This window comes from Eleutherodactylus coqui, chromosome 10, assembly GCF_035609145.1.
Source record: "Eleutherodactylus coqui strain aEleCoq1 chromosome 10, aEleCoq1.hap1, whole genome shotgun sequence".
In the NCBI taxonomy this organism is placed as follows: Eukaryota; Metazoa; Chordata; class Amphibia; order Anura; family Eleutherodactylidae; genus Eleutherodactylus; species Eleutherodactylus coqui.
In genome coordinates, this window is record NC_089846.1 from 56,463,099 (window position 1) to 56,477,713 (window position 14,615).

General features: G+C 44.4%; 1 protein-coding gene across 1 annotated transcript in view; it reads left to right on the plus strand.

Annotated features, from left to right (window-relative positions):
- The window catches only part of AGPAT1 (1-acylglycerol-3-phosphate O-acyltransferase 1), a 35,130-nt gene extending 23,959 nt beyond the window's left edge, over positions 1-11,171 (plus strand). Inside the window, 3 exon segments of the mRNA XM_066581040.1 lie at positions 1,065-1,160; positions 1,541-1,613; positions 8,286-11,171. Coding sequence (XP_066437137.1) covers positions 1,065-1,160; positions 1,541-1,613; positions 8,286-8,443 — 327 coding nt within the window. The 3' untranslated portion in view covers positions 8,444-11,171.
- Positions 11,172-14,615: the final 3,444 nt, after the last annotated feature.

Here is a 14,615-nt window from a genome sequence, read left to right on the forward strand (position 1 = left end):
GTGTGTTTTAGTAAAAACTGCCCCCCTGCATTACTAGAACTCAACTTAGCGGTGTGTCGATAAGCCTGCTGACTGTTTCCAGTAACTACTTGCAGGATACTAGGAGCAGCTCTGGAGTATAATACAGGACAGAGCTGTAACCTAAAGCTTCTGGGCCCCACTGCAAAGTCTGTAACAGGGCCCCCAACTATAATGCTTCATTCATAGTACTGGGCTCCCTATATGGAGAGGAGAGGCCTTATGGGCCCCCTAAGGCTCCTGGGCCCGGGTGCAACCGCATCCCCTATAGTTACGCCCCTGATACAGGATGTAACTCCGGGTTGGTACAGGATGAGTAATTGATATACACAGTGACTCCACCAGCAGAATAGTGAGTGCAGGTCTGGAGTATAATACAGGATGTAACTCAGGATCACTACAGAATAAGTAATGTATGTACACAGTGACTCCGCCAGCAGAATAGTGAATGCAGCTCTGGAGTATAATACAGGATGTAGCACAGGATTAGTTCAGGATAAATAATGTATACACACAGAGACTCCACTGGTAGAATAATGCGTGCAGCTCTGGAGTATAATACACAATGTAACTCCAGATTAGTTCAGGATAAATAATGTATACACACAGAGTATACTTTATACTTCAGTGCTCTGAAGTATAGTACAGGATTAGTTCAGGATAAGTAATGGAAGTACACAGTAACCTCACGAGCAGAACAGAGAGTACAGCTCTGGGGTATAATTCAGGATCTAATTCAAGTAATGTATTTCTAAAGTGACTCTACTTTTGCACAGATTCACGCTATATATAAACTGTAAATGACACTTATTACGTATACTCCCGCGGCTTTCGGTTTCAGTATAGACCTTTGTTTTGAGTGCTAGGATCATGACTCAGTCTTATCAAATATTAATATGGAGAAGCTGTATGTTGCTAGCACTCCCAGTAACCTTTACATGTAAGGAAAGTTAAATCTGATGAGCTGGTAATAGTAAAACCTGGAGATTGTGATGTCTGTCACATTACTGTGTTCTGTGAAGCCTCTCTGTATTGCCTGATCCTAGGTGCGTGTATGGGTGTTCCCAGAGGGGACTCGAAATCACAGTGGGTCACTGCTGCCATTCAAACGAGGGGCCTTTCACCTCGCCGTACAAGCACAGGTAAGAAGCAGCCACTCCAGAGAAATGTATGGCTGGTCATAGCTGATAAGCTTCTTGGCAGACCCCCACCACCTTTTCTTCCCAGCTGAACAGACGTGATCATGGGGGAGTCAGAATTGTGAGCCGTTTGTTATCACGCTCAGCTTTTGGAATGGTTGTGCATCTGTTTTAGCAACTTGACAGCAAAAAAAAGAAGCTGCACAATATAGTTTGTTTTTGTCTCTGTTTTTTTTTTCTTTTACTGATTCCTCTGTATGGAATAGCACAGTCTGCTATCCCCTATTCGGCAGTCGTGTGATTCATTGTGTGAGCGCTGGCAGACAAACGGTGAGCGTTGTTGCCTCACACTCTATATTTTTACCTCTTCGTCTGTATTTTAGGTCCCAGTAATTCCAGTCATCATGTCTTCCTATAAGGATTTCTACAGCAAGAAAGACAAAAAGTTTACTACAGGTGAGACACTGAACTCTGTCTGATCCATTAATCCCTTTCTTAATTTCTCCCAAATATACATTATTTTCAGTCTTAACCCTTTCCAATCCACTGTCTGATGTCTAAAGACATTCTGATTGAAGGCTGTTGAGCTCCGATGTCAGAAGACGTCCGGCAGGGTATTCTTACTGTATATTTCAGTCCTGCTCTGTTGCCCGGGGCCTTTCCAGCATGTCACATACAGCAGTACTGGCTCTAGCCAGCAGATGGCGCCATTGTATAATGGCAGAAAGAGGCCCCTAGGAAACCCTTAATCCAAAATTGGATTGCAAAGGGTTAAAAAAAAGTGACACAATGACATCTCATCATACTGGCGATATGGTAACCTCACTATGGACTGCTGTCCCTACCACGTATACAAGAGTTAGAGGTGGTCTTAAGGAAGGGGTTTTGGTTTTGGCTTGGCCTGCTGTGCTATATATAACACACACACACATATATACAGATTTCAAGCTGACAAACCTTTTTTGGGCAATCCTACTAATTTTGTTACTTAACCCTTTCACCCTCTTTGTTATATACCTTTCATTTTTTTCTACCCAGTTTTAAAAGATAATAACTTTAGTTTTCCGATTACAGAGCTACATGAGGACGTGTTTTTTGCGGGTTGAGTTGTACTAATTAATGTGTCATATAATGTATGTGTTGACCCACATAGTTTCTTTTACTGTTAGTGCTGCTGTGTGACTGTTTGCGTTTTTTATTGGGCCGACCCGTAATTTATTTTTATTATCTTGGAGACAGGGTGGCCAAAAGAGTGTGTAATTCTGACACTTTATAACTCTTCCCCTCCCCCCCCCCCCCCCCGACTGAATTCAGTGTGCAGCATTATCCTTTTTTTTTTTCCCTTTTACCATTTTCATAAATTCACCATAGACCTAAATGTCTGATTGGCTTATTTTTTGTGGTACAAGTGGTATTTTTCAAAGGTACTATTTAATGTACTGAAAAACTTAAAAAAAAAAATCTTGAGTGAAATGGGAAAAAATGTGAAATTCCGCCATCTTTGGGTGCGTCTTGTTTCTATGGTGTACAAACTGCAACAAAAATGACATAACTGTATTCTATGGGTCAGTACAAATACTACCATACCAAATTTATATAGTGTGTGGGTTTTTTGTTTTTGTTTTTGCTGTAGTACTATGTTTCCCTGAAAACAAGCCCTAACAAGGTCCCCAGCGCTCCTGCAGGCTTCCCGTGCACTTGTCAGCGCTGACAGATCATCTCTTGCTGGTAATGGGGCTTGAATGCCCTGCCTCCAGCAAGAGATTGCTCTGATTGGCTGAGGCGGCATGTGTGAACCAATCCGAGTCGGCGCTCAATGAACCAATCATAGCCGTTCAATGAATGACTCTGGGGTTCCAGTGGTCTGATCCCCAGCAGTCACTCATTTATCACGTGTCCTTTTATCATTATTATGTCTGTGGGAATGTCTCCTCTAACAGCTGGAATTTATTCCCAGCCATAACTGGTTTACTCTACATTTTACTCCAGACTTGGATGTGTATCCCCTTTAATAGTTGGTGCTCCAATACCAAATAGTCTGCTGGTCAGCTCAAGGGTATACACGTGTGTGGTGCCAGCTTTACTACTAGGGTATCTAGCCAATCTGCACTAATGAGGTGCTGGAGTTAAATGTAAGGTGACCGACGACTATGATCTTCAGTAAATAAGGCGGTTAGCGTGTGTGAATTATAGTTCTACCGAATTCAGTGTGGAGATTCAGGTGAAACAGAGTTAGAAAACTAAAGTGACTTCCTGAGGATGGGGAAAGGAGGTCCCAGGGTATAAACACCCACCGTTGACCTCTTCTGACATGTCTCAATTAAACTGTCTAATGATTAACATGGGACAGGAAGGAATATGTTGCAGGTAGGGATACATAAATTTTTATGATGCAATTTATGTAAAAAGATATTTTCCCTTACGCCCACGAGAGTCCACCTCCCATCTGGACAGGGAATGGGATCCTCCCAGATCTTTTGTTGGGAACACCCTTTACCTCCTTGGTTCCCATTTTCTGCATGTAGAACAGGTTGGAAGATGCTGCGGTTGTTTCAAGGATTCCTTTAGATCTCAAAAGGTATGGATTGCAGGGCCTCACTCCCAATTTTGGTGGCATGGGAGGTTACCAGTCCAATGTAAGTCTCCACGGGGCGCCCCCAGGTACGCCTGGAATCGTCCTCTGGTTCCCTGTAGTGGATGCTGTGCTCCCCTGTCTTTAGAGGTTAGGAAGGGAAGATTTCTTTTTTTCAGGCCTCATTGGATCCTTCAGTGATGGAAATGCTCCCTGTGTTGCTTTGCCTGGACCAGAGGTTTGCTGTATGTGACCTCCTGCCTTATCTAGTGTTTCCATCAGGTGATAGAGTTCAGGTGTGGACTGATCTGGGTGACGCCTAGTACCACCACTAATTGGAGCTGGTGAGAGAAATGAGCGCTTTCTAAGAGGATCTCCAACTAGTCCTCAGTGGATTGCCTTGTATAACCTTGCATGAGTAAGGGATTGGATTCCACCTTTCCCTTATCTTCACAAGAAAGGAAGTGATAGGGGATGGCTCTCGGTGCGCTCAATATCCGGGACTCGGGACCTGATGGCCTTTGTCTATGACTACTAGCCTCAGTGCTCCACCTATGGCTGCAGCTGAATACACACTGGGCTTTGGCCATTGCCTCTTTAAGCTCTGGGCTTTTTCATTAGGGGTCTTTGGGCTCACTGTTTGTGGGATAATACGTCCTTATGACCAGCCCAATGTCTTGCTGTGATATTATGTTTTTCTTGTAATCAATCTTCTCCCTTTTATCAAGATCCCAGGAATGATGAAGAAGCAAGTTCCATAGTCTGGATGGCCATAGTGGGAAATTCACTGCAGCAAGGACCAGTTGGATCCTAGGGACTAACTAGCTGATATATAAACTTCTGTAGGGTTGAAACGTCTGTCTGGTCCTGCGGCACAGTTTCAGCAGTAGAAATAGAAAATATACATTAGTCAGCTTCTTGGAGTTTCGCTAGTGCTTGGTTGGTGCATTCTCCAATCCAAGGGGCTATTAGCTGGCAGTAGAATAGTACTTTAGGCTATCAACACCTTCTAGTTTGTAATCTACTTTAATCTCTCATAGGTGCCGTCATGGGTGTAGGGGAAACAATAAGATTACTTCCTGGTAATCTGTATTCCATGACCGCACTGCTAATCCCCCCCCCCCCCCCCCCTCCCACTGGTGTTTCTGATAAACATTATTTAATCATATTTATTTTTAAGTATAAATAAAATAGAAAAGGGACTTAAATAATCCATGGATCGGGCAACAGAACTGAAAAGGTGAAGGGTGTTCCCGCTTCTAAAGAGATCTGGGAGGTGCTTGTTGTCTGTCCGGATGGGTGCCATCATGGGCTCAATGAAAACTAATTATCAGTAAGTAATTTTGTTTTCTGCTGTCAGAATAAGATTCCTGCTTCCTCCACTCGCTAGTAGAAAAAGCCTAGGAGTCCGGCGTTCCCTATGCATTCCATAGCGGCTGTGGGTCCGGCGTTCCCTATGCATTCCATAGCGGCTGTGGGTCCGGCGTTCCCTATGCATTCCATAGCGGCTGTGGGTCCGGCGTTCCCTATGCATTCCATAGCGGCTGTGGGTCCGGCGTTCCCTATGCATTCCATAGCGGCTGTGGGTCCGGCGTTCCCTATGCATTCCATAGCGGCTGTGGGTCCGGCGTTCCCTATGCATTCCATAGGGAATGCCGGACTCAGTCGTTATGCATTACATAGCGACTGAGTCCGGCGTTCCCACCCATACACAGCAATTGACAGATTTTCTATGTATGTTCACTGGGAGCTATCAATAGCTGTTTGTAAACAGGAAAAGCAAAATTCACAGGCTTTTTCTGAGTTCTGACAGCAGTAAACATGTTCTTGCTTTAAAGACTATGTACACATTTTGGGGGGGCTTTTTCACCCTTTAAGTGAATGTATTTGGACTGACAATCCTTCTTGCAGTGGGGTTTAACTAAAAATGTATGGTTTGTCTTGCAGTTTCTACCTATACGTAGAATCTGCAGTCGAAGTCTCAATAGAAGGTCTGTCTGTGAGGCTGGACTGATGGCTTGAGGCCAATTTACACTGCAAGATAAATTGGAACAAGCATGCAACCAGCGGTGATCGTTTATTGTGCGGTTGACATACATTTACACTGAACAAGAACAGTAGTTTTGATCGTTCATTGGATCATAACCATGCCTCTAGTTAACCCTTCTGCCACTCTTTTCTGTTTGGCAAATTGCACAATGCATGTTTATACCAAACGATGCAGCGGCAGATGAATAGTTATTTTCAGGTCTGCATGAATGATGCAATCGGCGATAATCTAACTATTTATCGCTGATCATTCATTTTCTGCACGCGTTTACACCTAACAATTATCATGCAATCTAATCGATGGAACGATTATTTGCATGATAACTGAGCCATGTAAAAGGGTCTATAGTTTCCCTCTGTCTCCTTTTGTACCTTCTTATCAGGTTATTTATGACCACAACAAAGATTAAACTTTGTTGTGGTCATAAATTAGCTAATAAGAAGCAGGAGAGAAGAGCTCAGAGGGAAACTAAAGGCCCATTTACACGCATAAATCTTTCAAAGGATTGAAAGATTTTGTGATCTATTTACATAAAGTATTAATGGCCATTAACACTTGCTCATCTTCATTTGCATGTAAAAGGGCCTCCAGGAGCTGTTTGCAGAGCCCAATGTGTGGTTAAACACACAGCCACCTGTGCGCACAGCTGCATTGTCGTGCTTAGACTGACAGCAGATTACAATGTTATCTGCCTGCTCCTGTGGAGATAACCGCGTGCAGTCTATTGAGCAATAAATGTGTTTTGCTTTATCTCTCAGTAGCCGAATGATGGATTTTAGGTTCACTTTAAAATCATCATTCAAACGAAAAGTGCACAATGCCCGCGTTTTACATGTAACGACTAGCACTTTTTTATGCGTTTGAACAAATTTTGAGCGATATTAGTCACTCGTAAATGTGCCTTAAGCAGTTATGCTGTGTCTACATTGAACGATTATCACACAGAAAATACTTCAAATGAACGCTCATGTCCACAGGGAAAATCAGGCCCGCCGTGGATTCTCCATGCAGAATCCTGCAGCGGTCCCTCCTTTTCCGCAGACATGAGGCCTGAAAATAAGATTTTACTTACCTGTTCGGACGCTGCAGATCTTCCCTCCGTCGCGGCCGGATCTTCTTTCTTCGGCCTGGCGGAAGTGCTCGGCACGCCGTAAGCGTGCCGCGCACGTGTGCCGGGCACTGCATATTTTATTTTGAACTCCTGCCCTGCCGCGCTCCCGCGCTGGAGAGCAGGACTTTAGCTGCAGGTGTGCCGCGGATCCGGACGGCTTCCATAGGCTGCAATAGAAGCCTGCAGGAGCCGTCCCCGCGGAAGACCCGCACTTAAAATGCAGCATGCAGCAGGTGTTTTCCGGCACACGCAATCCGTGCCTCAGAGTCAAAATGACATCCGCAGGTATTTAAGTACCTGCAGGTGTCCATTGCATCCCTATGGGGCGCGGATCACGCGTGCGGGACACCCGCTGCGGATCTGTCCCCGTGGACATGAGGCCTAAAGGGTCGGACATTGATTTGCAGGAATGCTGCCATCCAATAGGTGGTGCTACAGAGGTATTGTTCCACTTTCCTTATTTGCATACATTTCCCAGAGGAGCATGCATAGCCTTATGTCTCTTTACTCACCCCCTAGGTGCCCTCCCTAAGGAATGGATGATACCCCTCCCGACTTGCATTCCTGTGTGAAACACTAAACGTTTAGTGCATTAGAACTGCGCAATTCTCAATGAGGATTGTGCAGTTTAAACACACTGGCCGAGCGCAAACTGGCTGGTAAAATAGTCACCAGCACGGGCAAACGAGAATCCTAAGATTCTCTGCTCGTGTAAAAGCGGCATCAGTGTAGCCTCGTTGACTGATCTCCTACTGAGACTTTAAGGTACTTCTACACCCTGTGTGAAAGCATTGGAGCATGAGCTGTTCAGTGGATGAAGATGGAGCGCGCCGGAGATCTCTTACAGCCGCCTGCCTCCATTCATTGGGAACAGGCAGTCGTTCAAAGATAAATGACTGCCTATTGACGCTGAGTGAAGAGGCGCTCACTAGTCATTTAGTTTCACTGAGCTGAAGCAAAGCAACTAGTGACTACTGAGCAATTTCTCGCTAAGCACCCTGTCAAGTCCCACATTTACACAAGACCACTAATAGGTCAAAATTGCTAATTTGAGTGATTGATTTTTTTTTTTTTTTTTTTTTCATAAAAATTTTTTTTTACGGCCAAAAAGTTTGTCCTTGTGAAAGTACTCTTAGACTGCAGTGTCTTTATACAGAGAGATGTAGAAGCTGCAGAAGACCAACTGCAACATTTTTAATTAAACCTTGTCGTAAGATTGTCAGCTCAAAAGGCATGCATTTAAGTGAAAAAATTGCCGCTCAAAGGTGTCCATAGCCTTTAAAACCCAAGACCCTTTCTGTACAAAGTGGAAGACCTTTGATCTGTGGTTTTGCTAATATTTTTTTTATTTTAACTCTTCCCTTTCCTGGAGTAACCTGTCCCTTTCTCTTTCAGGAAAGTGTACGGTACAGATTCTTCCCGGGGTGAGCACCAGGGGGCTGTGTGCTGATGATGTTCCCGACCTTGCTGATAAAGTCCGAGGGCTGATGCTTGAGACACTCACTCACATTTCAAATGAAAGCCCAGGAAAAGAGCCTGGCGGTGGACATTGATCCCCCTTCCTCCACCATCTCTTGTCATCCTTGGCCAGGGTAACACCTCCCCAACCCCCATTTGGGAGAAATCCGAAAGTGGGTACAATACTGAGAGAGAGAAGAGAGAGCAAGATCACCATCCAAGGATCCCATTACACCACAAAACAAAGATCATTGCTTCAATCAGAGAGTTCTGATACTTGAGGAGGAACCAGCATCTTTCCTCGGAAGGAGAGGCTTCGTAGACGATAGTATTTTATTTTTTTGCTTCTTCTTGAGAATCAGGAGAAAACAGACATTCCCTTCAACCTGAAAAGGATGTAGAAGGTCACCTGCAAGATGAAGACTCCAGTAGGGTGAAGGACCTCCGAGGGTACTGAGAGCAGGATGTTGGTCTGGCCTCATGTAGGAACAGTACCCGGAGGATAGGGACTGTCGTAGAGCGTTAAGGTTTACATAATTAGTGGTAGAGGTATGAAGACACAGAGGTGCACTGTAGTCGGAAGTGGTGAATGACCACTACGTAGGGTAATCTGATACCAGGGGTTATATGAAGGGTATAACCTTGGGAGAGGGGATCGGACAACATTCCATTACCGAGAGGGAGATGGAGTAGTCAGTACATAGAGCCGCTAGTGATATTTATGAGGGGGTGCCTTAACCGTGTATTTATATTTATTTATGTGAGGCTGGTACTGCGCTCTCCACCTCTCTCTTCATTGACTCCACAGTCCTCAACATCTTCCCTCTCTCTTTTCTCTCTCCTCGGCTCTCTCTAATTTACCAGGAATGGGGTAGGCCAGTTATATAGGGTAGAGGGTGTCTGGCATTGCCCTATTCAACTGCCCTCTTCAGCCTTCCATCTCTTTAAACCATTACGGACTTGGAATGGGGGCAGGAACCATGGAACTGATAAGCCCCCAACTGTGGCCTCTTCCTTCCCCACCCCCCTCCTCTAAGGAAGCCTTCCCATGCTCCCATCACTCCGCAACCACCGACCCACAACTTTCAGACTCTCTTCGGATTCCTGTCTTGTGGCCTGAGAATATCCACGTTTTGTTACACTCCGCGGCCTGATCCCTTTTTCGTCCTCATATCTGCCTCCCCCTTTCCACGTGCTTCTCGTGTACTAGTGCGAGGCGTGGAAGCGTTACATGTGCCAATGTGTTCATAGCTATCAATTAGTGGGAAGAGGATGTCTTGTGGGTATGACGTGGGGTGGGATGTTGCGTGGGCGGGAGGGGCATATTAATCTCCTGTCCTGTATATGTGAATTAGCATTGCACAAATTTTTCTGGGTCATTGGTGCGTCTTTATTTCGCCATCTTTTTGAATGCCTTGTAGATAGATGATGGTATGAGTGGTTCGTGCATGGAGAGATTTCGTTCGCGATCCTTGATCCCGACATAGAAAATTGTGCTGCTTTCCAGTTGGCTCTCAGTCGGCACACTCTGAGGTCTCATTGCTGCCACCCTGAGGTTCATCATGTGTACTGTACGTAATTTAAGAGTATCCCAGTATGGCGAAAATTGTACATCCACAAAGGAATATCACCAGTGTGCCATGCATTAGGGTTTCATAATTTAGCCAGTGCCAGCCGCCACAGAAAAATGGTGCTGGACCCTCACTTTTAAAGAGGATCCCCGTGTGTTGGCCACTGCATTGTCAGCTCCACATTATTTAGATTGTCAGCTCTACAGCTAGTTTAGTTATTCTTCTTACCTGCACACAATTTCCACTGGTATGTTAGTAAATGTCTGTAAATAAGGAAGATGGAACAATACCTCTACAGCGCCACCTATTGGATGGCAACATTCCTTCAAATCAGTGCTTGACCCTTTAAACAAGTCTTTAAAACAATGACTGGGAATTGTACACAGACAGCTGTTCCAGCGTGTTTGCCCCTCATCACTGTGCAGTAGGATCCTGGCTTGGCCAGTGAGAGATCTGTGACGTGGGTTGGGAGGGGTACCCTCTCTCCCGAAGGCCTCATGTCCACGGGCAGGTTGGGTTCCGCGTGCAAAAGCCCGCAGCCTATGATCCTGCATACCTGTGCAGGAGGGCGGTGGCGTCTGTGCGGGGCTCTGTACGGGGCTCTGTACTTCTGGGTTTTCTGTACTGTGGCTGGTCTGCACAGCTCGCCATCAGACATGCACCGTACAGATTTTTATTTTTTATTTTTTTTTCTTTTTTAAAAAAAATCTGCTTACCCACAGAATCCACAGGCCGTCTGCAGTGTCAGCTGCGGACGGACCGCATATCGGACAGCTTCCATTTACTTCAGTGGAAGCCATCCGTGCGGGAAGTGCACAGAAATGGAGCATGCTGCGAATAGTTTTCCGGACCAAAAGGTCCGCAAATCAAATCCGCACGGTTTAATTAATTAATTAATTAATTTGTGGATGCCCATGCTTCCCTATGGGCGACTTGATTTGCAGATCCCGCAAAGCAAATTCGCCAGTGCATGTTGGGCCTTAAGCACCTAGAAGGTGAGTAAGGAGACTTCTAAGGCCATGCATGCTTTACTGGGAATTATATGCAAATAAATGTCTGTAATATACAGTGTTTTGGATGTTCCAATTTTGAGGCACTGCAGTACCTATGTGTACCATGTGAGGGCACCAACACACCAGAGTTACTTAGATCCTCTACACTTACTACAGTACATGCATATTGTTCCTCTTTATCAGTAGTGCATACCTTTTTTGTGATCCAAGGACCATAATAAAACCTTCTTTACTCCTGAGCCATTTTTTTTCTCTTAAAATCACAACTTTAAAAAAAAATTTTTTTTATTGACATAACCATGTTAAACGTGTATTTTGCAAATGTGTGGGGGTGTAGGAAAGCAACCTTGCCATCTGGATGGGGGGGGGGGGGGGGGGGTTCTGTAGCACACATGGTACAGCAAAAGTGAAATGTTGACTTTGCGTGGGACAGTACAATGACAGCAATAACAAAGTTATAGGGGTTTTTTTAAAATACCATTTCAGAAAATTGCTTTCTCCCACCAACTTCTGCCCCTCGAAACTAATCGTGGCATTGTGTATTTTTTTTTTTCATGGACACCGTGTGCTGCGTCTGAGGAGTGGACTCTCAGACTAGGAGACAGAGTTTGGGCTTTATCATGGGGCTCTACCATCTCCTACCCTGAGAGTAGCACGGGACCCGTCACTGAGGCCTTTCAAAAGGGTAAGCCAATACGTGGTTTACCTTAGCAGTCTGTTGTCACGGGTGACGCCACCGTTCCTTCCGCTGTGGTGAATCTGGATGATGAAATAAATGGTCCACACTCACAGGGAATTTTTAAATAGCAAAGCCATGAACAGTTGGCAGAGCTTCTTTCCTGGTAGAAAACTGACATCACAAAGTGGTGCGACAGGGAGGAAATCGCAGGTTGACAGAAGAATCTACAGTCCAGGTTATCTGCAGGCTTCTGTTCCTGGTACCAACTCCTTTACACTCGCCAGTTCTCTACCGATCAGCCCTCGCATTCGGCAGGCACTCCACGCGGCATGACTGTTCTACTCTCTCCATCCATCAGTGGCTTAGGACACCGCTGGCATCTCCTGGGTAAAGTGGACCCAGGGAAGGCTGAAGATACCTGAACTGAAGGTGTCTGTGTGGATTAGTTGCAGCTCCACCAATACTCCTCACGCTTACAAGTCCAGAACAGAAGACCCTTTCAAAAACACCTTGCAGACACATATAAGAAGCACGATCACGTGACAAACTACAAGATACATTTCTCAGACCTCTCACATACCAGACACTTAACCCATTCAGTGCTGCAGAAGTGCAACACACACCATATTCATGCAACATGAAAGACACTGACAACACAAAGGCATGAGACAAATGCATTCATACATTATGGAGGGGCCCTGTCAATGCCTGGCCACTATACATGTACTATGTCTCATACATCTGTTGTTTTAATAGCTCAGACTTTTACAATACTAAATATTTGTGGGGGGGGGGGGGGGGGGGGGTTATAAATTTTAATTGTAATTTATTTTTTTTAAACTTCAACTTTTTCTCCATAGGAAATGTGAACTAATATTCGTCTGATTTGCTTATATTGCATTGCTTCATGCATTCTATTGAGCCCTACTGCAGGTAGGGCTTAATAGACTGACATACCTAGCAGCTTTGGGGACCATTTTACAAGACCCCATGCTGCCATGACACCCCGTGATGTCATTGTAGGTGAGGTGGTCGTATTTGGCAGACAAAGGGAGATTCCTCTATCACATCATCTAAATGGTTAACGGTTGCTGAAGCTTGCCTGAGACGTACCTGTTTGTCCTTTTGCATGAAGTGGTAATGGGGTATTACCCTCTGAGCATTTATGGCATATCTAAAATATATGCTTTAAATGTGTGATAGGAGCAGGTTTCACTTTTAAGATATTCACACTTTCTTTTGAAAATGGGGCCCCTTTTTCCCCTAATGGACAGCCCAGAGCATGGGGGGCCCTTATATGTTACTCTCTGTATTGTAGATAATGAGTGCTGTGGTATCAGGTTTTCACGACTGCCGTACACTACAATAGAGAGACCCTCATGCATAGATGGTCACCTCTAACAGATACACTCCTCTGTAAAATGGCACATAAGAAGCCTCGTGTGGCGCAGAGTGTTAAGGCAGCAGTATGCAGTCCTAAGCTCTTGCTCACGACCTGAAGGTTGCAGGCTAAATCCCCACATTGTTCAGGTAGCCGGCCCAAGGTTCACTCAGCACTCCATCCTTCCGAGGTTGGTAAAATGAGCTTGCTGGGGGGTAATAAATAAATTACATAATACATTACCTGAAAGAGCTGCAGCATACGTTGGCACTAGACATATAACAAGTCCCCTTCCACCTTCTGTAGCATTCCTGTTGACTGCCACAAGCATTTGAGGCCAGAATGGCGTTGTGGACCTCTGCTCTATATGAATTTCGCTTGGATGAGAATTACAAATTATTTGTGTTTTGGGCTTGTTGTGTTACTTCGCAGTCCTAGTACTAAAGTAGTTTGTTTGTTTTTCCTTATTTCTTATGAATAGTCTTCGTGACTGGCAATGAAAACGTTCCTCTGCACCCGGATCCTTATGTGCAGTGACACTCTCGGGTAAACTCCACCGCTTGCAAGATCATTACCTTAACCCAGTAGTAAAAATAAGGCGGGGGTTTAAAGCCACTGCTTCTGTAATCAATCAGAAGCATATTGGGTTGTCAAGTGTTAGTCACAGCTAATAACACAAAGGAGAAGACAGGAGTGGTTTTTAACCCTTTCTGCCTTCTCCTTTCGCTAGTACACAGCCTCCATCAGCGCTGTGCACTAAAAAGTGGAAGTGTAGCTTCCATTACACGAGCCGGCAGTCACGTGACCACTGGGATTCCCTGCTACAGTGAAGCTGCAGGGTCAAAGCAGACCCTGATCAGCTCTGCCAGGGACTATTGTCACTACAGGGGATGGTTTCTCCTGTAACTGAGGCTTTTATGGATGCTCCAGCTACAGTGGGAAAGTGTCAAATATAAAAAAAATATGTAAATGTCCCGCAGAGGTCTTATATGACATCATGGGGGACATAGTAAAAAAAAAAAAAAAAAAAGAATAATTACATAAAGTAAAACAAAATTACCAAATAAAATACAAATATATACGTAAAAAAGAAAATAACCCAAAGCAGACACTGTATGCACTCTGTAATCCAAAACTATACATATTCTCTATCAAAACGTCCGAAACAAAATGAGGAACCCGTTCCCATACTTTATTTTAGCGTAAATATACTAATTTAAAAATAAACGATAAATGCTGAAAAAAATCTTTTTTTTACCTTTTTACCCCCCCCCCCCCCCCAATAAAACTAAAAAAAAAAAACATTGAAAAAGATATTTAAAAAAATATCCCTATATGTCACGAAAAAAAAAAAATTTTGTAGCTGAAGGAAAAAAAATAGGGCAGTTAAACTGCCACATGGGTAAAATCCTTAAAACGTGTCTGGTCCTTAAGGGGTTAAAGACACATTTTAAAGGGCAGTTCTTTTTCACCTGAATACATGTGTTTTCGGCAGTCAGTTGTTTTTACAATAGAGTTTAATTGAAAATGTTGCAGTGTTTGTCTTCTACAGGTTTACTTATCACTATATATAGACACCAGTCTAAGCCCGGCTGCACGCAGGCATATTTGCAGTGCGTATCC